We start from the raw sequence: 26,363 nt of genomic DNA, 5'->3' as shown, positions 1-26,363 counted from the left end.
GATATATTCAATCTCTCCCTATCCCATTCTGTTGTCCCCACATGCTTCAAGAGGGCCACCATTGTTCCTGTGCCCAGAAAGCTAAGGTAACTGAACTAAATGACTACCTTCCCGTAGCACTCACTTCTGTCATCATGAAGTGCTTTGAGAGACTAGTCAAGGATCATATCACATCCACCTTACCGGCCACCCTAGACCCACTTCAGTTTGCATACGGGCCCAACAGGTCCACAGATGACGCAATCGCCATCACACTGCACACTGCCCTAACCCATCTGGACAAAAATAATACCTACGTAAGAATGCTGTTCACTGACTACAGCTCAGCATTCAACACCATAGTACCCTCCAAGCTCATCATCAAGCTGGAGGCCCTGGGTCTCAACCCCGCCCTGTGCAACCAACAAGTATGTGGACAATAAGCAGCAGGGGGGAAGGACAATGTCCTGGAAACATGCTCAACTACATTTCCTTGGAGATTTACATGATACTGGTAAAGGTATCAAGACTAGTTGACAACTGGAGCAAGTCCCCACTCTATCGGTTCGAGGTCCCCACCTCCATCATGAGTGAAAACCGATTCTTGGCCATCAACCATACTCTTCACATGAGTGACCCACAAAAGGATCTGGAGAATGACCAGAAGAAGGGGACTGCAGGGTATGATCGTCTTGTAAGAGTCAAGCCCCTTTATCATGACATGTTGGAGGCATGCAAAACCTACTTCCTGCTCAAAATCTATCTATAGATGAAGCAATATATGAAAAATAAGCCGACCAAACGTGTCTACAAGCTCTTTGTGCCGATTCAGCCTCTGCCTACATCTATGAAGGCAAGGCGATCACACCCACTGGGAAGGGCCTTGGTTATGACTGTCATGCAGCTGATGGACTTCCCCTTACTTGGCAGTGGGCAATGTTTGTACTAGTCCCATGCTTTTCATAGACCTCTTGAAAACAAATAGGGGCTTGTGGCACCATTCGTCCTAACAGAATCAGTTTCCCCAAGACCAAGGTAAATGACATGACAAAGACAGCAGAGAGGGGACCATACGTTGGATCAGGACTGACAAGCTGCTGTTTGTGAAATGGAAGGACACTAGAGGGGTAACCATGCTCACCACACAGCATGAGGCATTCAATAACTACCAATGTCTCAAGGAGGGTGAAAAGTGCCAATGGGGCATGGGTGAGGAAGAATGTCCATATTCCTGTTTCTGTGAAGGACTACAATGCCAGCATGGAGGGTGTCGACCTATCTGATGCTCTAATAGGCTACTACCAGGTCCTCCACAAGACCACGAAGTGGTATAAGACTTTCCACTTTGTGGACATTGCTACAGTAAATGCTTACATTCTCCACAAGCGGATGGTCAAAGCAAAAGGTCAAACCCCTCTCTCCCAGTTGGCCTTCAGAGAGCAGCTGGTGTTGGAAATTGCTGAATTAGGGGCCCAAAGCGCCACTATCCAACACATATGACAAAAGACAAAAGGAACAACTGCAAGCATTGCATAAAACACAGGGGGGAAAAGGGTGAAATGCCAGATTTTCTGTCTGAAATGCCAGTTTGCTTTTTGTTTTCTGGCAGAGAGGGACTGTTTCAAAGACTATCACACCATGCACAAGCTATGGTGAAAGTGAAATCTAATCATCTACACCTGTGATGTAAAACCAATACGAATGCCATTTGTAAATAATTCCGCTTTTTTTCAATTTTTGCACCTTTTTATTAAAGGATACATGTGTAACCAAGTTTGTGTTTGACAAGACACTTTTATATACAGTGGGGAGAACAAGTATTTGATACACTGCCGATTTTGCAGGTTTTCCTACTTACAAAGCATGTAGAGGTCTGTAATTTTTATCATAGGTACACTTCAACTGTGAGAGACGGAATTATCTCAGGGATAAAATTGTAGACCTGCACAAGGCTGGGATGGGCTACAGGACAATAGGCAAGCAGCTTGGTGAGAAGGCAACAACTGTTGGCGCAATTATTAGAAAATAGAAGAAAATAAAAGAAGTTCAAGATGATGGTCAATCACCCTCGGTCTGGGGCTCCATGCAAGATCTCACCTCGTGGGGCATCAATGATCATGAGGAAGATGAGGGATCAGCCCAGAACTACACGGCAGGACCTGGTCAATGACCTGAAGAGAGCTGGGACCACAGTCTCAAAGAAAACCATTAGTAACACACTACGCCGTCATGGATTAAAATCCTGCAGCGCACACAAGGTCCCCCTGCTCAAGCAGGCGCATGTCCAGGCCCGTCTGAAGTTTGCCAATGACCATCTGGATGATCCAGAGGAGGAATGGGAGAAGGTCATGTGGTCTGATGATTCAAAAATAGAGCTTTTTGGTCTAAACTCCACTCGCCGTGTTTGGAGGAAGAAGAAGGATGAGTACAACCCCAAGAACACCATCCCAACCGTGAAGCATGGAGGTGGAAACATCATTCTTTGGGGATGCTTTTCTGCAAAGGGGACAGGACGACTGCACCGTATTGAGGGGAGGATGGATGGGGCCATGTATTGCGAGATCTTAGCCAACAACCTCCTTCCCTCAGTAAGAGCATTGATGATGGGTCGTGGCTGGGTCTTCCAGCATGACAACGACCCGAAACACACAGCCAGGGCAACTAAGGAGTGGCTCCGTAAGAAGTATCTCAAGGTCCTGGAGTGGCCTAGCCAGTCTCCAGACCTGAACCCAATAGAAAATCTTTGGAGGGAGCTGAAAGTCCGTATAGCCCCGCGACAGCCCCGAAACCTGAAGGATCTGGAGAAGATCTGTATGGAGGAGTGGGCCAAAATCCCTGCTGCAGTGTGTGCAAACCTGGTCAAGAACTACAGGAAACGTATGATCTCTGTAATTGCAAACAAAGGTTTCTGTACCAAATATTAAGATCTGCTTTTCTGATGTATCAAATACTTATGTCATGCAATAAAATGCAAATTAATTACTTAAAAATCATACAATGTGATTTTCTGGATTTTTGTTTTAGATTCCGTCTCTCATAGTTGAAGTGTACCCATGATAGAAATTACAGACCTCTACATGCTTTGTAAGTAGGAAAACCTGCAAAATCGGCAGTGTATCAAATACTTGTTCTCCCCACTGTATATTTTTATTTATATCTGTTGCTTTTATAAACAGTTCATTTGTATGTGCCACCAATATATTGGATATGCCTAGGCTAAATGTTGAGGCACTTTGGAGACACCTCAATGTTTGAGAGAGATTGGTATTGTAGAAATTGGTTTTATAGTTTTATAGTGAAAAATAACTTTTAGGCACCCCCAGTGTGCAAAAACAGTGGAATTACCATATCCGGACATGTTGGAGAGGTTGAAAGGACACTTGAATGTACCCTGGATATCCCATAACACCAGCACAATGTTTGAGTGAGGTTGATATGGTAGAAATTGTGTTTTTATACTGAACAAATACCATTTGGGGATTGCAAATATGTAATAGCACTGGAATTATCTAATTTACAGACATATGCCACTTTGGAGAGGTTAGGGACACTTGGAAACGTCCCGTGACCACACCTGACACTACTTACTAAAACATCTGCCCATTTCTAGTTGTTAGGTCTATAAATCCCCTTTCTTTTCTGATATTGTTCACATGTTGTGGAAGCCATCTGTGTTTCCAGCTCTAGTCATCAATAATTCACTTATAGCTTGTCAATGAAAGATGACTTCAAAATTTAAAAAACGGTTATTTGGTGTATTCTGAACTTTGTAACTCCTATCTATCTTCTGATCATTTCCTCATAATCTCCCAGATGTCTTCTTTCCAAATATACCACGTTTTTTCATGTCAGAATCATGTAATTACACATGAATAGTAGTTACTTTTGGTTATGTCTATTTAGGCGGAAATCTACATTTTGCCATTACATTTTAATATGCTCTGCCCATGTAATTTGAGTGTCAAACCAGAACCCCAAGAACCTAAACCCTCTCACCCTCTCCAGATTCCTTCCATACAACTTCAAGTATATTTCCTCCCCAACCTTCCTTCTTCAACTGAAAACTTGAAGCCCCACCTGAGGGACCACTGCTCTACTTCACTAATCGCTTCTTGAACTCTTCTAGCTGTATGGGTAATATTTCTCGCTCTCTTCCACAGATCCCCATCATCCGCAAACAATGATCTCCAAATATCAGGTCTCACCTGGGAGAATACATCATCAATCATAATGGAGAACAAAAAAGGACTAATGACACTTCCCTGGGGGGTACCATTATCTACCTCATAGCTTTCTGACATAGAGCTCCCCACCCTCACTTGTATTGATCGCCCAAAAAGAAAATCCTTTATCCAGTTAAAAACCCTTCCTCCAACCCCCATGTTATCCAGCTTGATAAGTAGGCCTTCCTTCCACATCACATCATAAGCCTTCTCTACATCAAAGAAAACGGCTACCACCAGCTCCTTATTTGCCTGTGCCTTCTGTATGACTGACTCAAGGCACAGTGCAGGATCCATCGTTCCCCTGCCTTTCCTGAACCCACTTTGATCTGGTGACATTAGTCCTCTACTCTCCAGAAAGTAAGTCAGCCTTTCCATAATCATCCTTTCCATAAGTTTACATATGTGAGATGTCAACGCTATCGGCCTATAGCTTGAAGGACTAGTAGGGTCTTTCCCTGGTTTACGTATCGGCACCACTACCGCCTGCTTCCAACTTCCAGGCAGTTTCCCTTCCTGCCACACCAAATTGTAAAAGCCCAATACTTTCCCCATTGCAGTGTCACTGAGATGAGCCATCATGATGTAACACATCGCATCTTTCCCAGGAGATTTTACCCCAGCTTTAGCTAATGCTCTCTTCATCTCAGCCAATGTAAAAGGGGCATTCAATGCATTCCCCACCATCTCTCTCTGATCCAGGAGAGAGATGGTTCTCCTCTGACCCTCTCTCTCCCACGTTGTCCCTCTTCTGTCAGATTATTTGAGCTGTGCACCTTCACAAATGCCTGGGCTGACATCTCTGCCTTCTCCATCTCTCACTGCAATCTCCCCACTTTTCAGCACAGGGTGATCCAAATCTCATCTGATCAGCCAGTTTAACAGGAAATATTTCACCTGCTGGACATTGCAAAAGGAAACTTGAGCCACCAAATTCATTGAAATTAAGATTTGGTACTGTAAACCAAAAGCTGTTTGAGTCCTTAAAGTAACACTTTATCCATTAAATCTTTAAGACTTGATTAAAAGTAGTGAAGTCCAACACATTAGGACTGCCCACACTTTTTTTAAGAACATATTTTTTCACATTGTGAGGTTTATTTTTCCATATAAAGTTAAACAGTGTCTTATCTAATTGGGAGTGAATAGATTTGGGACTGTCAAGACAAAAGAACACATACGAGGCTCTAGACATCTCTTCAGCCTTATGGCGGAGTTTAAACACAGATAGAACAATGAGACAGATATTTGTTTGGCGTTTCCACTTACTACCAAATATGGTGGTGAGAGGAAGCACAGTGGCCGGCAGTGGAGCAAGATAGATTTTGGCCGACATTCTGATAATTTTGTAATCGATTAATCATTTGATCTCAGTACAGTTTTCTGTTTCCAAAACTAAAATATGTTACGAACAGAGTGGACTACGTTTTGTAGACTTTACCCTTTGCCAATTTTTTTAAAGATTGTGTTGTTTGGAAGGACTGCAAGGGCAAATTGAGTTATTGCACATGCGTACTTTACAGAGTAGGCGTTTCCTAACGGAAATATGCAAATATATGCTAGAACGCACCAATAGGCTCTCGCTAGCTCGTGCTTGGCTCTGCCCACCTTGCTTGTTCTGCCCACTCTGATTAATTTTGTCCCATTGGAAATGACAGGCTGTGGTCTATCTTGGGTTACTTATAAAAAATCTTTGGTTTAAGTGCCTGCAAAAAATATGCCATTATTATTTCTCTCTATAGGCGCTAAAGCGGCTAGATCGTGCACTTCCGGAAACACCAGGATGTTCTTCTGTCCAGGAAAAGCGTGAAAACATCTACAACCTGTGCGAACAACGTAACGTGTAGCTATTTATGAATTTATAGGCGTTCCAGTTAATCAGCGAGATGATTTGGAGTGTGCGGTAGCTGTTTACATTTCCCTTATCCTCGCTCTTTGGTCACGTTTGTGTATGTTGCATTAACTCGCTGTATTATTGAGTAAGTATGAGAGTCGGGAACAAAAGTTGATGTCTGCTAGTGAGCTAGCTAAATTAGCTCGCTTGCTGGCTAAATTTCAGTGGTTTTTGCCAGGTTTCATTAGGTAGCGTGTCTGTGCATAGCTGGATGATATTGTAGAATGTCAAAGGGCACACACGAAGAGAACCATTGCATGAGCAGTATTTATCTTCAGTGAAATGCAAATGATTAGCGACCTGAGGGCTAGCTAGAAATTGCTAGTAGCATAGCATGCAAATTCAGAAAATAAATGTGCACCAGCACCACGCGTGACAAGATGCTGCTATTCATGTGTCACCATTACAAGCTTATAAACAATGGTTTTATTTTTCCTGGCAAAAGCATTAAGTTCAAAGTACAGAATAAAATAATAGTTCTTGCATGTACCTAGTGATGCTAGTCACCAATGTACACTATATCTACAAAAGTATGTGGACACCCCTTCAAATTAGTGGATTTGGCTATTTCAGCCATACCGGTTGCTGACAGGTGTATAAAATTGAGCACGCAGCCATGGAATCTCCATAGACAAACATTGACAATAGAATGGCCTTTCAACGTGGCACGTCATAGGATGCCACCTTTCCAACAAATCAGTTTGTCAAATTTCTGCCCTGCTAAAGCTGCCTCGGTCAACTGTAAGTTGTCCTAGGTTGCAACACTGCCTACCGAGTTCCAAACTGCCTCTGGAAGCAAAGTCAGCACAATAACTGTTAGACGGGAGCTTCATGAAATGGGTTTCCATGGCCGAGCAGCCTCACACAAGCCTAAGATCACCATGCGCAATGCCAAGCATCTGCTGAAGTGGTGTAAAGTTTGCAACCATTGGACTCCGTAGCAGTGGAAACGCTACACGCTTCACCATTTGGCAGTCCGACAGACAAATCTGGGTTTGGCGGATGCCAGGAGAACGCTACCTGCCCCAATGCATAATGCCAGTTTTGTGGAGGAGGAATAATGGTCTGTGGCTGTTTTTTATGGTTTGGGCTAGGCCCCTTGGTTCCATTGAAGGGAAATATTAACGCTACAGCATACAATGACAGTCTAGACGATTCTGTGCTTCCAACTTTGTGGCAACAGTTTGGGGAAGGCCCTTTCCTGTTTCAGCATGACAGTGTCCCCGTGCACAAAGCGAGGTCCATACAGAATTGGTTTGGCGAGAATGGTGTGGAAAAACTTGACTGGCCTGCACAGAGCCCTGACCTCAACCCCATCGAACACCTTTGGGATGAATTGGAACGCCGTCTGCGAGCTAGACCTAATCGCCCAACATCAGTGCCCGACCTCACCAATGCTCTTGTGGCTGAATGGAAGCAAGTCCCCACAGCGTTGTTCCAACGTCTACTGGAAAGTCTTCCCAGAACAGTGGAGGCTGTTATAGCAGCAAAGGGGGGGGATCAACTCCATATTAATGCTAATGATTTTGGAATGAGATGTTCAGCTAGCAGGTGTCCACATACTTTTGGTCATGTAGTGTATGTGTGATTGTGCGCTTGTAAACTGACAGGTATGAAAGTGAATATATGTACATACCATGTGTGTCTGCTGCAGAGCTTGTTTGCTGCGTCACCATCGCTGTCTGGATTGGTCACAGGAGGCCCTGGAGAAGGAGTGGCCTGAGGTCAAGCCCTAAAGCACCAGAGCCTGGTCATGATGGACCATAAGAGAGCACTAACCATTTCACTGGCCGTTGACAAGGTGGATAACTCTCAAGTATGTCTGGCCTGCCTGGCTATATTAGTCCATTGGGATTCCTAGTCTTTTTCTCAGCCACTATGCAATTACTATAATCAACAACAGTGAGCATTTTAACAGTACCCCATTCTGCTTTTAAGATGGGAAGTCCACTAAAAATTCCCAAGATTCTTCTTTCTTCAGAGTTGAGATGTGGGAATGAAGAGTCACAGGTAAATGTTATTCTCTACAGGTCACCTTTCTCTTTCTCCTCTTGAACGTGCAACCAGCAACTTTTCTTTTTACCCCTGTGGCCTCCCTACGAAGTGTACAATACACCCAAATATTAAAATTATAGAAAAGTAATTAAATAACAGATTGCGCCTTTAACCTTGTTCCCTGAGGTTTTGTTATTGTGATCTGGGTAGTGGGTCAGTACCTCTACCTCCATTTCTCCAACAGATTCACTGGACCCAGATTGCTGGAAACAGAATCAAACTCCAAAAGTCTTGTCAGCAGAATGGATCCATCTCTTTGGATCACGGCCAAGCGGCTTTAGCCCAAGGGGCAATGGACTGGTGAGGAGCAGTATTTATGGAGCCACAGATGGAGTTATGTTAGGAAGCAAACCTAATTAGTCTGGTTAGGTTAGACTTGTTGACGGTTCATAGATGATCTTGCTCCATAACACGGTCAGTTATTAAAGCTGCAATATGTCACTTTTTGGGCGACCTGACCAAATTCACATAGAAATATGTTATAGATCTGTCATTCTCATTGAAATAAACTCTAAGAAGCAGTAGATTTGTTCTTTGTGCGCCATTTCTATGCTTCCTGTTCTGAAGTTTCGTTTTTGCGTCTTACTTTCGGTTTTGTACACCAGCTTCGAACAGCTGAAAATACAATATTTTTGGTTACGGAAAATATATTTCACATCGGTTTAGATGGTACAATGATTTTCTACACCATACTTGCTTGTTTTGTCACAAACTGAAATTAGAATTTTAGCAACCAAGAAATGGCGGCGCAATTTCTGCATAGTATACCTTTGAGACAGCCTTTGTCTTTATCTGTGAATGTATTCAGTCCATTTGCACGGTAAGGACGAATTAATCCACTGTGTCATTGAGTGCAGTTTTCTGAACATTCACCCGATGGCGCTCTTTCCCTAAGCACTTTTCTCAGAGGTACAGTGCCTTCGGAAAGTGTTCAGACCCCTTGACTTTTTCCACATTTTGTTATGTTACAGCCTTATTATAAAATTTTGTAAATAGTCCCCCTCCCCTCACCCATGTATACACAATACCCCATAATGACAAAGCAAAAACAGGTTTTTAGAAACTTGTGCAAATTTATTAAAAATGCAAATATCACATTTGCATAAGTATTCAGACCCTTTACTCAGTACATTGTTGAAGCACCTTTGGCAGCGATTACAGCCTCGAGTCTTCTTGGGTATGACGCTACAAGCTTGGTACACCTGTATTTGAGGAGTTTCTCCCATTCTTCTCTGCAGATCCTCTCAAGCTCTGTCAGGTTGGATGGGGAGTGTCGCTGCACAGCTTTTTTCAGGTCACTCCAGAGATGTTTGATCAGGTTCAAGTCCGGGTTCTGCCTGGGCCACTCAAGGACATTTAGATACTTGTCCCAAAACCACTAATGTGTTGTCTTGGCTGTGTGCTTAGGGTCGTTGTCCTGTTGGAAGGTGAACCTTTGCCCCCAGTCTTTGGTCCTGAGCGCTCTGGGGCAGGTTTTCATCAAGAATCTCTTTGTTCTTTGCTCTGTTCATCTTTCCCTCGATCCTCACTAGTCTTCCTGTCCCTGCCGCTGAAAAACATCCCTACAGCATGATGCTGCCACCACCATGATTCACCTGAGGAGACTCAGCCTGAGGAGACTCAGCCTGAGGAGACTCAGCCTGAGGAGACTCAGCCTAGGAGAAAGAGTTAAATATCAGTGCTTGTGTGAAATGTCTTTTGTCTGAATCCAGCTGTATCGAACCTTTGGGAAGAATTAAACTTGGTTAAGCTTCTCTAGTGTCCGTGAGTTATTTACTCTGACAATTAGAACCTAACACAGGTGACTACCTCATGAAGCTGGTTGAGAGAATGCCAAGAGTGTGCAAAGCTGTCATCAAGGCAAAGGGTGGCTACTTTGAAGAATCTCAAATATAACATATTTAGATTTGTGGAACACTTTTTGGGTTACTACATGATTCCATATGTGTTATATCATAGTGTTGATGTTTTCGCTATTATTCTACAACGTAGAAAATAGTAAAAAATACAGAAACCCTGGAATGAGTAGGTGTCAACTTTTGACTGTAAGTAAATAAGGTCTTAATTATTATAATTTAAAAAAACATTTGCAATCATTTCTAAAAACCTGTTTTCACTATGTCGTTATGGGGTATTGTGTGTAGATTGATGCTACATGTTTTATTTAATCCATTTTAGAATAAGGCTGTAACGTAACAAAATGTGGAAAAAGTCAAGGCGTCTGAATACTTTGTGAATGCAGTGTAGCTGACATGCCCAGTGTACCCCCACTACTGATACTGTTGAGCTATAGCTGCTGCAGCAGTGCTTATCTTTATCACACATACACACTGCCTGGTCCTATCAACCCCATTCCATCTGTCTGCCCCTCCCCCCTATAGTCTCACGTGTCGTTTCCCTATTGGTTAACTTTAAAAGAGATGACCCAGAATGGCCATCAAGATATTACATTTAAGTCATTTAACAAATGCTTGTCAGATGGGGTCACGATGACACATATGGGTCGTAGGGATCTAAAGGTTCTGACTGGTTCTGTTCCTTCCTTCAGCACGCAGCTCCAGTTGGTCCTCAGGGACGTCCTGAAGACGGAACCGGGGCAGGCCTACCTGGACAGGAAGATGCGTAGCAAGATGACAGGAATTGAAGAGAGGAAGAGAGAGTCACGGATGGGGAGCGGGCAAAGGAGGGTGTCTCAGAGCAGCAGAGAAGGGAGGGAGGATTGTAGAGATTTTACAGCACACAGAAAGAGACCCCATGACCACCCCACTCCCACCTCGACCCCGACCCGCAAGGAAAGGAGGTAATGCTTGGTTAAATGTTGCTGAATTCAGCTTGGCTGTTGGAGAGTGGACGCTCTATGCAGATTCATTTCTGTAGATGATTACTGTGGAGTCTGTTAAGTGTAGGGAACATGTCTTCCCTTTTAGGATGCCAATGAGCGATTTAAGAGTTAAAACACAGCACAAGGTAAGGATGCAGTGGAATAATTGTTTTTCTGTGACTTTTTCTTTCTCTCTTGTTTAGGTCACACCACAGAGGGGGGTCAGAGGAAGACGAGGAGGTGAAGGAACTTTTAATAGGAGAGGAAAACATCAAAGACCAGAGATGCAGTGAGTCCGCCATCACACACACACACACTCCCCTGCTACTGCGTTCCCTATCTCCCCCTCTCTGAGGGTTTTCCTTATTGGAAAGGATCTGCAGTATTCCTGGCCTCAATCCTGCTGTAAATTAACAAACTCTTTTACTTTTATAGAGCTGTAAAACAAAGACCTGCTGAATGTGCTTTTCATCTCTTACTAACACACACAGGCAAAGTTTTATTTAATTCTATGTTACGGTCATTTGTTTTCCCATAGCTGCTGCACTACTTTCTGGAGAGTAGTAACACGTTTATTGTTTCACCGTCTCTCTCCTCTGCAGACAGTAGTGTGTCAGGGAGGCACAGTTCACGGGAACCCCTGGAGGAGGTGACCTTTACTGAGGGGGACATGCACCAGGAAAAGCCTTATCCACAATCCACCAGGACTAGGAAGGTAGATTCAGGTTCAAGCGAATCCACACATGTTGAGGTAGAGTCTTCGGGTAGAAGTTACTTAAATACTGACATTAAAGTTGACTGACTTTAAGGCTGAAGCCAAGAACCTGCAAGCTGCTAACCAAACCATGAGACAACCTGCCCTGGGGCTAAAGTAACACCTTATCTCTCCTTGTTTCTAGAGGGAGAGTCGGAGGAGGGAGTCTGGGCTCTACAGTAATGGACGGGTGAAGGATGGAGGGATGAATGATGAAGTGGGGGAGGGCTTGACCACAGACGCCTCCAGGAGCTCTAGAGGGAGCGTGCTGCGCCTCTCCAGGGAGGCCAGAGGCAAGGGAGGACTGCCCCCCAAACAGCTTTGTCTGGAGGGGACGGGGGGCATAGACACTAATGTAGCATCCATAGAAGTAGAGGTGGACCCCTCAAACTTTGACAGGACCCTGATGGTAGTCACTGTGGGGGAAGACAGGGAAGTTGCCAGCCCCTCTAACCCCAGCTGTGGAGAGGTTAAGGAGAGGAGAGGAACCCTGAGGATGTGCCTGTCCTCCAGCCAGGATAGGACGCCCAAACTCAGGCCTGTTGAACCCAGTGAGTATAGAGCTACGTATAGGCTATCATATTGTACACTGCATATCTGCGCTCCTGGTGTGTGTGTGTGTGTGTGTGTGTGTTTCTCCTGACTCTCTCATTGAAACAAACACACACAAATAAACCAACACACAGATCCCCCACCCTTCCCTCCTCCTGGAATGGCGTCATCATAATATAGTCTATTTCTCTGCCTACGGGCACCGACCCTAACATGCTGACCATGCTGCTCACGTTGGAAAATAAATGTACACATACACGTTATTCAATCATTGCACCCACACTGCTCGCGAGCGTCTGCGTAGCCTGTCGCTAAAATATTAAGCACCTTAAAGTTGGTTGCCGACCTCCATATAGTCCAAAGAAGAAGGTTAGCTAAATTGCCATAAATGTTTAATGCTTTTCGACCTGTCCCCATATGAATCTAGTTGGTTCAGATATTTAAACCTGCGTTTCCTGATGGCGTCTGGTGTGGGTGGACAACATCAACATCCGAGTTGTCTGGTCATGAACCAACTATATTCATTTGGGGACTGGTCGAAAAGCATTAAACATTTATGGCAATTTATCCAGCTAGCTTGCTGTTGCTAGCTAATTTGTCGTGGAATATAAACATTAGGTTGTTCTTTTACCTGAAATGCACAAGGTCCTCTACTCCGACAATTAATCCACATATAAAACGGTAAACCGAGTTTGTTTCTAGTAATCTCTCCTCCTTCAGGCTTCTTCTTGTTTGGACTTTATATGGTTGTCGGCAACCAACTTTAAGGTGCGTTACCACCACCAACTGAACTGGAGTGTGGACCTCAGTTTATCTTTCAATCACCCACGTGGGTATATGCTCCTAAAAACCAATGAGGAGATGGGAAAGGCGGGACTTGTAGCGCGTCAAATCAAATTTATTTATATAGCCCTTCTTACATCAGCTGATATCTCAAAATGCTGTACAGAAACCTAGCCTAAAACCCCAAACAGCAAGCAATGCAGGTGTAGAAGAACGGTAGCTAGGAAAAACTCTGTAGAAAGGCCAAAACCTAGGAAGAAACCTAGAGAGGAACCAGGCTATGAGGGGTGGCCAGTCCTCTTCTGGCTGTGCCGGGTGGAGATTATAACAGAACATGGCCAAGATGTTCAAATGTTCATAACTGACCAGCATGGTCAAATAATAATAATCACAGTAGTTGTTGAGGGTGCAAAAAGTCAGCACCTCAGGAGTAAATGTCAGTTGGCTTTTCATAGCCGATCATTAAGAGTATCTCTACCGTTCCTGCTGTCTCTAGAGAGTTGAAAACAGCAGGTCTGGGACAGGTAGCACGTCCGGTGAACAGGTCATGGTACCATAGCCGCAGGCAGAACAGTTGAAACTGGAGCAGCAGCACAGCCAGGTGGACAGGGGACAGCAAGGAGTCATCATGCCAGGTAGTCCTGAGGCATGGTCCTAGGGCTCAGGTCCTCCCAAGAGAGAGAAAGAGAGAATTAGAGAGAGCATACTTAAATTCACACAGGACACCGGATAAGACAGGAGAAGTGCTCCAGTTATAACAGACTGACCCTAGCCCCCCGACACATAAACTACTGCAGCATAAATACTGGAGGCTGAGACAGGAGGGGTCAGGAGACACTGTGGCCCCATCCGATGACACCCCCAAACAGGCAGGATATAACCCCACCCACTTTGCCAAAGCACAGCCCCCACACCACTAGAGAGAAATCTTCAACCACCAACTTACCATCCTGAGACAAGGCCGAGTATAGCCCACAAAGATCTCCGCCACGGCACAACCCAAGGGGCGCGCCAACCCAGACAGGAAGATCACGTCAGTGACTCAACCCACTCAAGTGACGCACCCCTCCTAGGGACAGCATGGAAGAGCACCAGTAAGCCAGTGACTCAGCCCCTGTAATAGGGTTAGAGGCAGAGAATCCCAGTGGAGAGAGGGGAACCGGCCAGGCAGAGACAGCAAGGGCGGTTCGTTGTTCCAGAGCCTTTCCGTTCACCTTCACACTCCTTGGCCAGACTACACTCAATCATATGACCCACTGAAGAAATTAGTCTTCAGTAAAGACTTAAAGGTTGAGACCGAGTCTGCGTCTCTCACATGGGTAGGCAGACCATTCCATAAAAATAGAGCTCTATAGGAGAAAGCCCTGCCTCCAGCTGTTTGCTTAGAAATTCTAGGGACAATTAGGAGGCCTGCGTCTTGTGACCGTAGCGTACGTGTAGGTATGTACGGCAGGACCAAATCGGAAAGATAGGTAGGAGCAAGCCCATGTAATGCTTTGTAGGTTAGCAGTAAAACCTTGAAATCAGCCCTTGCCTTAACAGGAAGCCAGTGTAGGGAGGCTAGCACTGGAGTAATATGATCACATTTTTTGGTTCTAGTCAGGATTCTAGCAGCCGTATTTAGCACTAACTGAAGTTTATTTAGTGCTTTATCCGGGTAGCCGGAAAGTAGAGCATTGCAGTAGTCTAACCTAGAAGTAACAAAAGCATGGATTAATTTTTCTGCATCATTTTTGGACAGAAAGTTTCTGATTTTTGCAATGTTAAGTAGATGGAAAAAAGCTGTCCTTGAAACAGTCTTGATATGTTCGTCAAAAGAGAGATCAGGGTCCAGAGTAACGCCGAGGTCCTTCACAGTTTTATTTGAGACGACTGTACAACCATCAAGATTAATTGTCAGATTCAACAGAAGATCTCTTTGTTTCTTGGGACCTAGAACAAGCATCTCTGTTTTGTCCGAGTTTAAAAGTAGAACGTTTGCAGCCATCCACTTCCTTATGTCTGAAACACAGGCTTCTAGGGAGGGCAATTTTGGCGCTTCACCATGTTTCATTGAAATGTACAGCTGTGTGTCATCCGCATAGCAGTGAAAGTTAACATTATGTTTTCGAATGACATCCCCAAGTGGTAAAATATATAGTGAAAACAATAGTGGTCCTAAAACGGAACCTTGAAGATCACCGAAATTTACAGTTGATTTGTCAGAGGACAAACCATTCACAGAGACAAATTGATATCTTTCCGACAGATAAGATCTAAACCAGGCCAGAACTTGTCCGTGTAGACCAATTTGGGTTTCCAATCTCTCCAAAAGAATGTGGTGATCGATGGTATCAAAAGCAGCACTAAGGTCTAGGAGCACGAGGACAGATGCAGAGCCTCGGTCTGACGCCATTAAAAGGTCATTTACCACCTTCACAAGTGCAGTCTCAGTGCTATGATAGGGTCTAAAACCAGACTGAAGCATTTCGTATACATTGTTTGTCTTCAGGAAGGCAGTGAGTTGCTGCGCAACAGCTTTTTCATTTTTTTTTGAGAGGAATGGAAGATTCGATATAGGCTGATAGTTTTTTATATTTTCTGGGTCAAGGTTTGGCTTTTTCACGAGAGGCTTTATTACTGCCACTTTTAATGAGTTTGGTACACATCCGGTGGATAGAGAGCCATTTATTATGTTCAACATAGGAGGGCCAAGCACAGGAAGTAGCTCTTTCAGTAGTTTAGTTGGAATAGGGTCCAGTATGTCTTGAAGGTTTAAAGGCCATGATTATTTTCCTCATTGTGTCAAGAGATATAGTACTAAAACACTTGAGTGTCTCTCTTGATCCTAGGTCCTGGCAGAGTTGTGCAGACTCAGGACAACTGAGCTTTGGAGGAATACGCAGATTTAAAGAGGAGTCCATAATTTGCTGGGCATAGCGTCACAAATAGAACCACGTTCTATTTTAGCGCCAGGCTACGCAGACGCTTGCGAGCAGTGTGGTTGCAGTGATTGAATAACATGTATGTGTACATTTATTTTGCAAAGCTCGAGCACACGACACGAGCGGTGTGGTCAGCCTGTCAGCCCCCTCACACACAAGCACACATACTGTCTGTCTGTAACACTGACCGCTGGGTCCATGCTTGTGACTGTCTGTGTCAGTATGCCCAGTGTGTATTGAGTGTAGTTTCTGTGCGTGTATCTGTATCTGCCAGTATTGCCTATTTAACGTTTTAATTTGTTTGTGTACAGTACATGTCTGTATGTGTCTGAAGTAGTACAAGCTGTGCCTTACAACACTGGCATTGCTATGGTTACTGCCCCCCCCCCCCCCCCCAACATAGCAGGATTACTGCTGTCCCCGTCTTTACTTCACAGTGCATTACACTACGGTCATCGTGTGAGAGAGATTATAATTAGGCTGATATATACAGTATTTCACTGCAACTTGCTTAATGTGTGTGTTCTAGTCGTTCTCTCCAGTGATGAGGAGGTAGTCACCCCGTCCCACAGTTCAGTCCTTTGGCCACAGACTAGTGAGTGTGAGTCCCAGAGAAACCATGCTCAAGAAGACAACGTGATGGAAGAGACAGACTTTCAGGTTTGCAAAAACAACTTCTTACATATGACATCATAAAGGACAGAATAGGGGTCTCACAGTAGATGCAGCAAAGAGATCAATCGAATTCTACCAAAACAATGGAAATTCCATGGCAATGCCACTCAGGTGTCCCTCCGGGGGGAAAAGATTAAGAATGTCCTCATTGCCACCATCAAAATGAACCTAGGCTACATTTAGGCTATTGCTTATATGTGCATTTCACACTATTTTGCGGTAAAAATCTGTGTATAATGCTTGTATGGAGGTTAACCCCAATACATGTTCTGTTACCATCACCAATCAACTGCATTACACTTAAAAACATCTTAAAGTACCACCACCAATTTCTATATGGCTAGCTATGCTACCAGCTTATATGAACAGGAGTTAGGATATAGATTTTTTCTAACCCTGAAAAAAAAAAAAATCTTAATATTATGCAGCGAACATAGCCAAATATATCCAAATCAGATTTTAGTAATCACCTTTTAGAACACAGAAATCATGACATATTTGACGAATATCCACTTTGTGCACCAATGACGTTCTTTCCTCCACGGTCTGCTTTCCATTGACCTCTTTACTGCATGTATGGATGACATCGCAAAGGGCAGAACAGGGGGAGCTCACAATGGATGATGTCACAAAGGGTTGGGAACTGGGAAGATTCTGTGACATCACAAAGGGCTTAACCTGGCCTGGATGATATCACAAAGAAAAGCACAGAGGGATGGGATGTCACAAAGGGCTGACTAGGTTAAAATATGTCATAAAAGAAAGCAAATAGATACGGGTGATGTCACAAAGGGCTGCTCACAGAGGGATCCGGGTAGAGGCAGGAGGTGGGAAAAGGGAGGGTGTTTCATGATTAGACTGGCCCTAGGGGGCAGAACCACCATCTGCTGCCTGTCAGGCTTTATAGGCCAGAGTGGGGATACTGTAGCTTCCACGTACTGCAGTCAGCCAAAACATAGGAGGACAAGCCAAATGCCTTCTGCTGCATTACATACAAGTGAACACACATCATTTAAACCTATCCGTTGATTAACTAAGTCTCTCACACGAACCCCTTCTATGCCTCATTGCTTATCCGGATTCTCTTGTGTCCTCGTTATCAGAAAGCATGTTTGTTGTGTGCTTGCATGCATGCACACGTGTGTTTGTGTGTGTCATTCATCAATATGTGTGTGTGTTGCTTATCAATGTGTGTGTTACTCATCTGTGTGTGTGTGTTCCAGGTGATGCCTGTGGTGGTGACAGGGTTTGGGGTTGCCAATTTCCCCAGCACTGAGGACTCTGAGGGTATGGCCCTACCCTTCTCTGCCCTGCACTGTGGGGGGGTCCGAGGGGAGGCCAGCGGAAACCTCATGGTAAGGTTCTGCACACTGTGCTCCAACTGGAGAATGGGTGCAGTATATTCTAGAATAGGCATGCAATACAGTGGTTATGTGACATGGGGCCCTTTCTTTCGTCCTTTGCAGATCACAAACCACAGAATCATCATACCAATTAAAGGTAACCAGCACCCCTGGACTTTGCTTGTGTTCTCACCACACCATTGACCATACAGTCCTGGTCCTCTATTTAAACTTGAATTGTTAATCGTTTTCAATTATTACTTGGTCCAACCTGAACATGACCGTGTGCGGTCGCTAGCCCATCTGTGCCCTGTCTGTGACCCAGGGCAGGCGGTGGTGTGGGGGGATTGTTGACCCCTCTCTTCCCTCTGTCTCCTGCCCCCTCAGGCCAGGTAGAGGTGATGGTGACTGTGGAGCGCTGTCAGCTGTGGAAGTACAGCGTCTGGGACAGGGAGGAGCTACAGGAGAGAGGGCTGGGGTGTGAGGTCAAGGGAGAGATGGGGCAGCCTCCCCCCGCCCTCCTCCTCCTCTACGTGTCAGACGCCCAGGCAGTCGCTGTCCAAGAAGACCTGAGGGAGCTGTCAATCAAACAGGCCTTAGAACCACCCACTGGTGAGAGCCTGTCTTTTGGAACCAAATTGTGTGTTAGTGTTGCACGGTATACCAAAACTTTTTCGATAGTAGAACATGAAAAAAATGGTTCAGTACTAGAATCGTCACAATGTGTCTCACGTCATCTACTGATTGAGAAAGGATCAAGTGTGTCAGCGTAGCCCATGTCCCCTGATAGTGCACAGTGCATGTTCCCCTCTCATACTGACTCTAGTCTGTCCTGAGGAACCACTGGGATTCTGGACTGTATCATGTTATCTCCCCTCTCATACTGACTCTAGTCTGTCCTGAGGAACCACTGGGAGTCTGGACTGTATCATGTTATCTCCCCTCTCATACTGACTCTAGTCTGTCCTGAGGAACCACTGGGATTCTGGACTGTATCATGTTATCTCCTCTCTCATACTGACTCTAGTCTGTCCTGAGGAACCACTGGGAGTCTGGACTGTATCATGTTATCTCCTCTCTCATACTGACTCTAGTCTGTCCTGAGGAACCACTGGGAGTCTGGACTGTATCATGTTATCTCCCCTCTCATAGTGACTCTAGTCTGTCCTGAGGAACCACTGGGAGTCTGGACTGTATCATGTTATCTCCCCTCTCATAGTGACTCTAGTCTGTCCTGAGGAACCACTGAACTCACTGGGAGTCTGGACTGTATCATGTTAGCTCCCCTCTCATAGTGACTCTAGTCTGTCCTGAAGAACCATTGAACTCACTGGGAGTCTGGACTGTATCATGTTAGCTCCCCTCTCAGGCTGCACAGAAGTTAACACACTTGAGTAATGCAACAGAGCATGTAGAAATGTTGAAACTGTTCACCAAACAATGTCCATTACAGGCTAGAACACTTTACAATGCAGGAAGATACTGCTAGCTTCCAGCTTTGTAGGCTAGCTTTCCTTGCTGGACTAACAGCTGAAGCTAACGTCACTTCACTACCCTAGAACCATAACGCAAAATATGCTGATTTCAAAGCTGATTGTTACCAAAAACCTTCTTCAATGTCAGAAACGTTGTTCATTCACATCTCTCCTGTCTCTCTCACTGTGTGTGTGTGTGACGTCATTAGGTCTTAAAAAGACGCACTCTTTTATAAAAGAAGACATTGCTTCGTATATGCAAATGTTGTTGATCAGTAGAGTAAAATAAGTCCATTCAATGAGGACCATGTTATGTGCTAAGATTGATTGTATAGTTGATTCATTAATGCATACATGGCTGTCATTGAAAAATGGACGTCAAACATTTCAAGTGTGATATTGAAGTCTACAGATCGTCATTCTAATACGCTAGCTTTTTTTTTGCAGTGTTATTGTTTTGGTATCTTGATACTAAACCTGGTATCAAAATCAAAATTCTGGTCTTGTGACAACACTAGTATGTGGGTAAGTGGGTGTTTGCTCAAGCAGGTATATGCCCATGTGCTATTCAAATGTGTGTGTGTGTGTGTGTGTGTGTGCGCTCATAGGCCAGGCCAGTCCCTTCCTCCTGCTGACTCTGCATTCCCCTCTGGAGGGGGTGGAGGGGGCTCTACTTCGCTCCGTCCTCGACATCATCTGTCTCAACAACGCCCCGCACATGGACGCTGCATGTCTCTGGGGGAACGCTCCCATCAACGGGGCGGTGGACCTCCACAGTCCCCTCCTGTCATTGGATGACAGTCTGGCGCTGATCGGTAGAACCGGACTAGACCACCAGCTGCTCTCCCTACTGGGACAGAACAATGCCGAGCCTGTCACAGAACCCGACCAGGACAGAGACACACCTGGGCCAAATCTGGACACTGTGGAGGGAGAGTCACAGACACCACCAGAGACAGAGGTACAGGCAGAGCAACAGACAGAGGAGGAGGAGCAGAGGGAGGCAGAGAGCTTACCCCTCGCTGAGGTTGGTAGTACTTTGTTTGGGTGTGGAGACTGATGTCATCAAGCTCAACCATAACAAACCCTAAGCTCTACATGAATGATCAAATTAACATGTAACCTATTACACTTCCTCTGTTGTTTGTCCCCCCTCCAGGAGAGTCCAGTCCAGCCCAGACCCGTGTACACAGTGTGTCACAGCAGAACCAGAGGTGCCTACTCTGTGTTCCTGGGCCCGAAGCCAGGCTCCAACTGGACCCGATACAAGCACCAGGGCCCCACACGCAGGCAAGCTACACAACTCCCATGATTTGTTGATTCTTTGAAACAGGTGTGTAAGTGCAGGGCTTGAATGAAAGCCTGCACACCATATTGGTCTACAGGACCAGAGATGGAGACCCTTGCTGTAGAGTAGTGGTTCCCAAACTGTGTGGTTGGCAGGGCAGGCGCATAAAATAATAATAAGGAACTTAGTCCGGCTTTAAACTAACTCTTGAAAGTTGTAATGTAGAATGCACAAGGTGCAATTTCGAAATTGGGTAGTGCATCATCAGTTCCTCTTGTCATGTTAGTCATTGCATAGCTTAGAGAGCTATTTATAACTTGTCTAGATCAACTAGCACATCAGCTAATGTTTTTATCACATGGATACACATTAGACATGACAAAATGTGTAGAATTACAGGAAATGAGCTTTAAACCTGCAAAACTCTCCACCAACAAGAGGGGTGTGAACAGTTTGTGTCATGAACAGAGCTTCTGCCCATAGAAATAGATGCGGGGGGATGTTCCCCAATGCTGGAGAGGAGCCGGAGTGAAAACGTTTGGGAACCCCTGATATAGGCAATAGTTAGTGTAGATATGTGGTTTCACTCTTAGTTATGTTCTTTCTGATACTTCTCAGGTTGATCCAGTTTCCTCCACCGCCTTCCAAAGGAGGGATCGCCGTGACAACAGAAGATCTGGAGTGCCTTGACAACGGGCAGTTTCTGAATGATGTCATCATCGACTTCTACCTCAAGTGAGTGACATCGTCAGTTTGGTGCATGGAGGGCAGTTTCAACAACATGGAGGGCAGTTTCAACAACATGGAGGACAGTTTCAACAACATGGAGGGCAGTTTCAACAACATGGAGGACAGTTTCAACCTGTGCATGTCTCTGTCCCAACAGGTATCTGCTTCTGGAGAGGGTTCCGCAGGATGTGGCTGATCGCTCTCATGTCTTCAGCAGCTTCTTCTACAAGCAGCTCACTCGCCGAGACAATGCCAGTGAGGACAGTACCAGCGTCTCGTAAGTGTGTGTGTGTGTGTGTCTATTTTAGTTGATCAATTCTGGATTTGTATCTTTGTGTTTTGTGTGTTTTTGTATGTGTGTGTCTCTTGACGTGTGTGTGTGTTGTCTGTCCCCAGAGCGCAGCGGAGGCGGCATCAGCGGGTGAAGACGTGGACACGACATGTGGACATCTTCAAGAAAGACTTCCTGTTTGTGCCTGTCAATCAGGAGTGAGTGACACACACACACACACACACACACACACACACACACACACACACACAATAAATAAACAAACTGTGTGGCTCATAGTGCTTTCTTCCTTATATGACAGAGCCCACTGGTACCTGGTGGTGATCTGCTTCCCTGGCCTGGAGGAGCCCCAGTGTGAGGAGGGGAGCAGCCCAGCCTCGCTGAGGGGAACAGGGGGAGAGAAGCCAGACGAGGCTCAGGCTGAAGAGGAGGCCTCTGGGTCCAAAAAGCTAAATGGCATCAGTGAAGTAACCCCTGAATCAACTAGCGCTGACAACCAGGACAAACTGACAGTTACAGGTATGTGTGTCTTAAGTCCTCTCATCCTGTCTCTCAGGATGTTACATGTCTTTATGTCAAACTGACATAATAGTCAAACATTAGTGAGTATGTGCGTAGGTTTAGGAGTATAACTCTAATATATGTTTTAGATAAATACGCAGGGTGGAAAACTAGGGCTGTAGTCTGTGGGTAGGATGGAGTCAGAACCGTGAGGGGAGAGCTGCTCAGAACTCCAGTCAGACAGAAACACAGAATGAGGCTGGAACTCAAGAGGCTTTCATCTACAGGGTTTTTATGATGCATTCCATTCTTTATATCACTGTGCTGCAATAACATCCACAATGACAATAGCAACAACTACAATAGGAACAGGGTTGCTGTTAGGAAATACTAGTGCTGAAGTCCTGGGATTTAGCAGGAGGATAATTGCTGATCCTGCTGCTGTTTTCTCTCTCGTTTCAGATGGTGTGGTACAGAGTGAATCAGTACTCCAGCCACCTCCTGGTCCTCTGGTAAGACATCACTCTCTTTAGGAATCTCTGTTCTCTATTTCTCACATTGTTGTTTTCCTTCTCTCTCACTCTGTCGTCTTTCTTACATTCTGTCCTTCTTCTCGCTAGGACTGCACTGAGAAGACCTGTCACAGAGAGACCATCTGTAAACGGTGAGTGGATGACCAAACACACACAAAGAAGGTGTGTTCTAGAGGTCTTAACTAGATGTTTAAATGCACATCTCTTCTCTCCGTAGACCCTGTATTCTCCTCATGGACTCCCTCAAGTTCTCCCTCCATGAGCGCGTCTTCAAACTCTTACGGGAGTGAGTCTACTATTGAATGGAATGTTGTGTGTGTGTGTGTGTTGTACCCTTAATGTACCAGCTATCTCTGTGTGCCAGGTACCTGCAGTCGGAGTGGGAGCTGCGTCGGGGCTCTGTGCGCGAGTTCAGTTCTAAGCAGATGCGAGGCTCCCACTGTAAGGTCCCCCTACAGGACAACAGCAGCGACTGCGGCCTCTACCTGCTGCAGTACGTCGAGAGCTTCCTGCAGGTAACCGTACGGATGGAATAAGAACATGCATGCATAGGAATTCACACGCTCCCACCTGTAACCAGCCTGGTATTGAACTCTTGTCATGTCTGATCAACTCAAGACCCCGTTATCCAAAGGAGCTTAAGCTTGTGTCTTCAGGTCTCAGACAAGGTTGCTCATGTGTTTCTCTTATGAGACCATACTCACCAAACACATACACTGACGTACACCTACATAGAACTTTTCTCTCTCTCTCTCCTACCCTTTCTCCCTTTAGGACCCTGTGGTGCACTTTGAACTCCCCCTGTGCCTAGAACGCTGGTTCCCACGGCAACAGGTGAGGAGGAAACGAGACGAGATCAGGGACCTGGTGCTACACCTGTACAGACACCAGAGGGGCACGGTGGGGAATATAGGAAATATGGGAAATGTAGTCAGTTAGGGCATGGTGGGTAGTATTATGGCTGTGACGATACCAGTATCCCAATATTTTTTCCATGGCTAAAATGAAAACACGAAGCAGACCTAACACTTTGATCCTTTAAAAACCTGCTGTATGTAAAATATTGTGTTCTATAGCTTGGAAAATAAATGTTTCTCTGGGTGACAATATAATGATGTTTGTTTCTAACATTAGGACTGTTTTCCTAAAGAAGTGAAATCTGCTTGGTGTTTTGTTTCTTTGACACGATACTAATGAGTGTCGCGATACTGGTATTATCCTGGCCCTAGGTAGTATAGGAAACAGGAAATGTAGTCGGGCACAAGTGGGTAGTATAGGAACCATGGGAAATGTAGTCGGGCACGGTAAGCACCTTGGCTGCATTCCAAACACTTAACAGACACACCCTCTCCCCTCAGCCCTCAAATTAAGTGGACACTTCTGATGACGGGTCATGACGTCTGGCGAGTTTACACTTGCAGGGCAAGGGGCGAGGGAGGAAGGAATTAATTTTAAATGGAGCGCCCTTGCCCGGAAATTTGTCACTCGTTTGTCCCACAACAATTGTGTTTTCAGCCACCAGTGGCTTGTGGGTGCTCAATTATGATTTTATGTCTACTTATATTAACTATATAATTATTAATATACGCCTACTGTATGATAGCTAGCAAACTAATTAGCTAACTAAGGTTAGCCTGCCTAGCTGGAACTTCTGAAGAAGGAAAATGTTTTATTTCTACAATTTCCAAAAACGAACCAAACAAAAACATCATTACTTTTATGAGATGTGTTTGTGCATTAGTAGCACAATTTCAAACTTATTTTCATTCGTTTTTACTTACACTTGTATGTTGACTTCTCCATATTGACGTTGAGGTTTTAAGTTTTGGCTGAGTTTTCTTAGCGGATGTGCAATCATCGCAAATTGAATTATGGGGCGTTACAGGCCCGAAGTGAACATAATTGTACACTTGCAAACTCAATTAAAAACAAGGGCTGAGGGGCTTACGTTTTGAACTTCCCTTGTTTGGCTAATCGTTTGGACCGAAGGCCAAGATGGTGACGGGGATTCCCCCGAGGGCATAAGGCGAGGGTAAGTGGAGGAAGGTGTTTCTTTTGTGAATTTGAAACGCAGCCCTTGAGATTCTGCTCATGCTGAGCAACCATTAAATGTACATTTCAGCCTGATATTTTAAAATATTATTTCAGCTTTTATAGTTGTATCACTGGCCAGCTGGGCCATTCAAATGACATGCAGATGTCTCATGTCAACCTGTAAATTGTCACTAACGTCAAAGGCTGTTGCATTAATGATTTAAATCTCTCCGGGGATGAATATGAAGGACTTCCTGCAGTAGCTGTAGAGTGTCTGCTTCGGTGCTTGTTTTAAGCAGAGGCATTAAAGGGGCCTTCCACTGAAATTCAACAGTTTAACAGGTTCTTCTTTACTTTTTCAGTGGAACGTCTCTTTAAAAAGTCTGTCCCCTCTGCACCTTATAGATAGGCCCTACATCCCACCACTATAGCCTCGTTTAACATGAGATCAGACTGAACAGAGTCTCATTATTTTACCTGTGTTTTACTATTTGTCCCCGAGGTGATTTTATTGTAACTTATGTCAGTTAGATTTTTACATGTGGATTTTGTTTCTAAAATGTAAATTTTGATGAATGTGTTTTGAATATGAAATGTAATAAATACATTTGTAGTCTGAATTACAACAATTCATTTTCTGTTCATTTACCGCCGATTCTCTGCAATTTTCTGACATGTTGCGTCGCCAGTGTTCGCCCACACCCAGCAGTGGGTCTACTGCGCTTGGCTGAAGTACCCTCAGGGTAGAACTTCCACATACACACACGCACATACATACATGGATGCCGAGAGACCTAAGATTTTTGTGGAATGCTGGGGGTAGGTATTTTGTAGGATTTAGGAAAGAGACTCTGGCTTGTCCAGAAAGTACCCCTAGCCATAAGCAGTTGTTGGTCTGATTTATGCGGTGTGTATGGAGTATGATACTAGAACATTTTGCAGGATCGCCTGCTGTCTTGTAAGATGGTTACATAACCTCCTGATTAGTGTGAGATCTCGCTCACATTTAAACAACAATTCTGGACGGACTGAGGCCAGGGTTGGTGGATATAAATCTCCAGGAATAGTATTGTTGCTTGCCGGGAGGTGAATGGCGATTCCAGGTCAAAGGGTAGCAATCTTAGTTTGTTTAGTGCTACTGTAAGTGTTTGTGTCAGTAAGGGAACGTAAGAGGAAAACCTGATTGGAAGGATGATTAGACATTGAGTTCTAAGTTCTACATGGGTTCCAACTGTCCCAATCACCCCCATTCACTGGGAGGTCCCTCTAGTCCTTATGCAGATAGACTTCCTCAAGATTCTTAGGAATTATGACCTCACTGTCTACTTTGTTGGTACCATCCCAGATTGTTGTTGACATGAGGCTGTCCAGACACCAGTCAAGGTCTCATTGTCTCTCTGAGAAGGTGAAAGGCTCTATTTGGTTAAATCTCTGTTAGAGTTTAGACCAGTGTGGGGAAAAGCTCCTGTTGATGGTCCCAGGCAGCTCTAGAGTGGGTGAACCAGATA

General features: G+C 44.8%; 1 protein-coding gene across 6 annotated transcripts; it reads left to right on the top strand.

The window, feature by feature from the left end:
* Positions 1-5,856: 5,856 nt before the first annotated feature.
* On the top strand, positions 5,857-25,475 carry LOC139546393 (sentrin-specific protease 7-like). Of its 6 annotated transcripts, none has more exons than XM_071354731.1 (23): positions 5,857-6,181; positions 7,751-7,897; positions 8,035-8,106; positions 8,336-8,451; positions 10,700-10,951; positions 11,176-11,261; positions 11,575-11,723; positions 11,872-12,277; positions 16,515-16,645; positions 17,884-18,015; positions 18,127-18,160; positions 18,391-18,615; positions 20,087-20,505; positions 20,638-20,768; positions 21,385-21,501; positions 21,653-21,772; positions 21,892-21,984; positions 22,089-22,306; positions 22,751-22,800; positions 22,909-22,952; positions 23,039-23,107; positions 23,186-23,336; positions 23,596-25,475. In XM_071354731.1, exons 2-23 carry the CDS (start codon positions 7,850-7,852, stop codon positions 23,758-23,760), a joined length of 3,228 nt encoding a protein of 1,075 aa, XP_071210832.1. In that variant the 5' UTR covers positions 5,857-6,181; positions 7,751-7,849; the 3' UTR covers positions 23,761-25,475. The 6 variants fall into 6 exon arrangements, with proteins under 6 accessions (XP_071210832.1, XP_071210833.1, XP_071210831.1 ...); XM_071354732.1 differs by having other exon boundaries at positions 7,751-7,912; positions 11,575-11,687; XM_071354730.1 differs by having other exon boundaries at positions 7,751-7,912.
* Positions 25,476-26,363: the final 888 nt, after the last annotated feature.

Source organism: Salvelinus alpinus, chromosome 20, assembly GCF_045679555.1.
Source record: "Salvelinus alpinus chromosome 20, SLU_Salpinus.1, whole genome shotgun sequence".
Classification (NCBI taxonomy): Eukaryota; Metazoa; Chordata; class Actinopteri; order Salmoniformes; family Salmonidae; genus Salvelinus; species Salvelinus alpinus.
The sequence above is the reverse complement of the archived record's forward strand: the minus strand, read 5'-3'. Positions and strand labels throughout refer to the sequence as shown.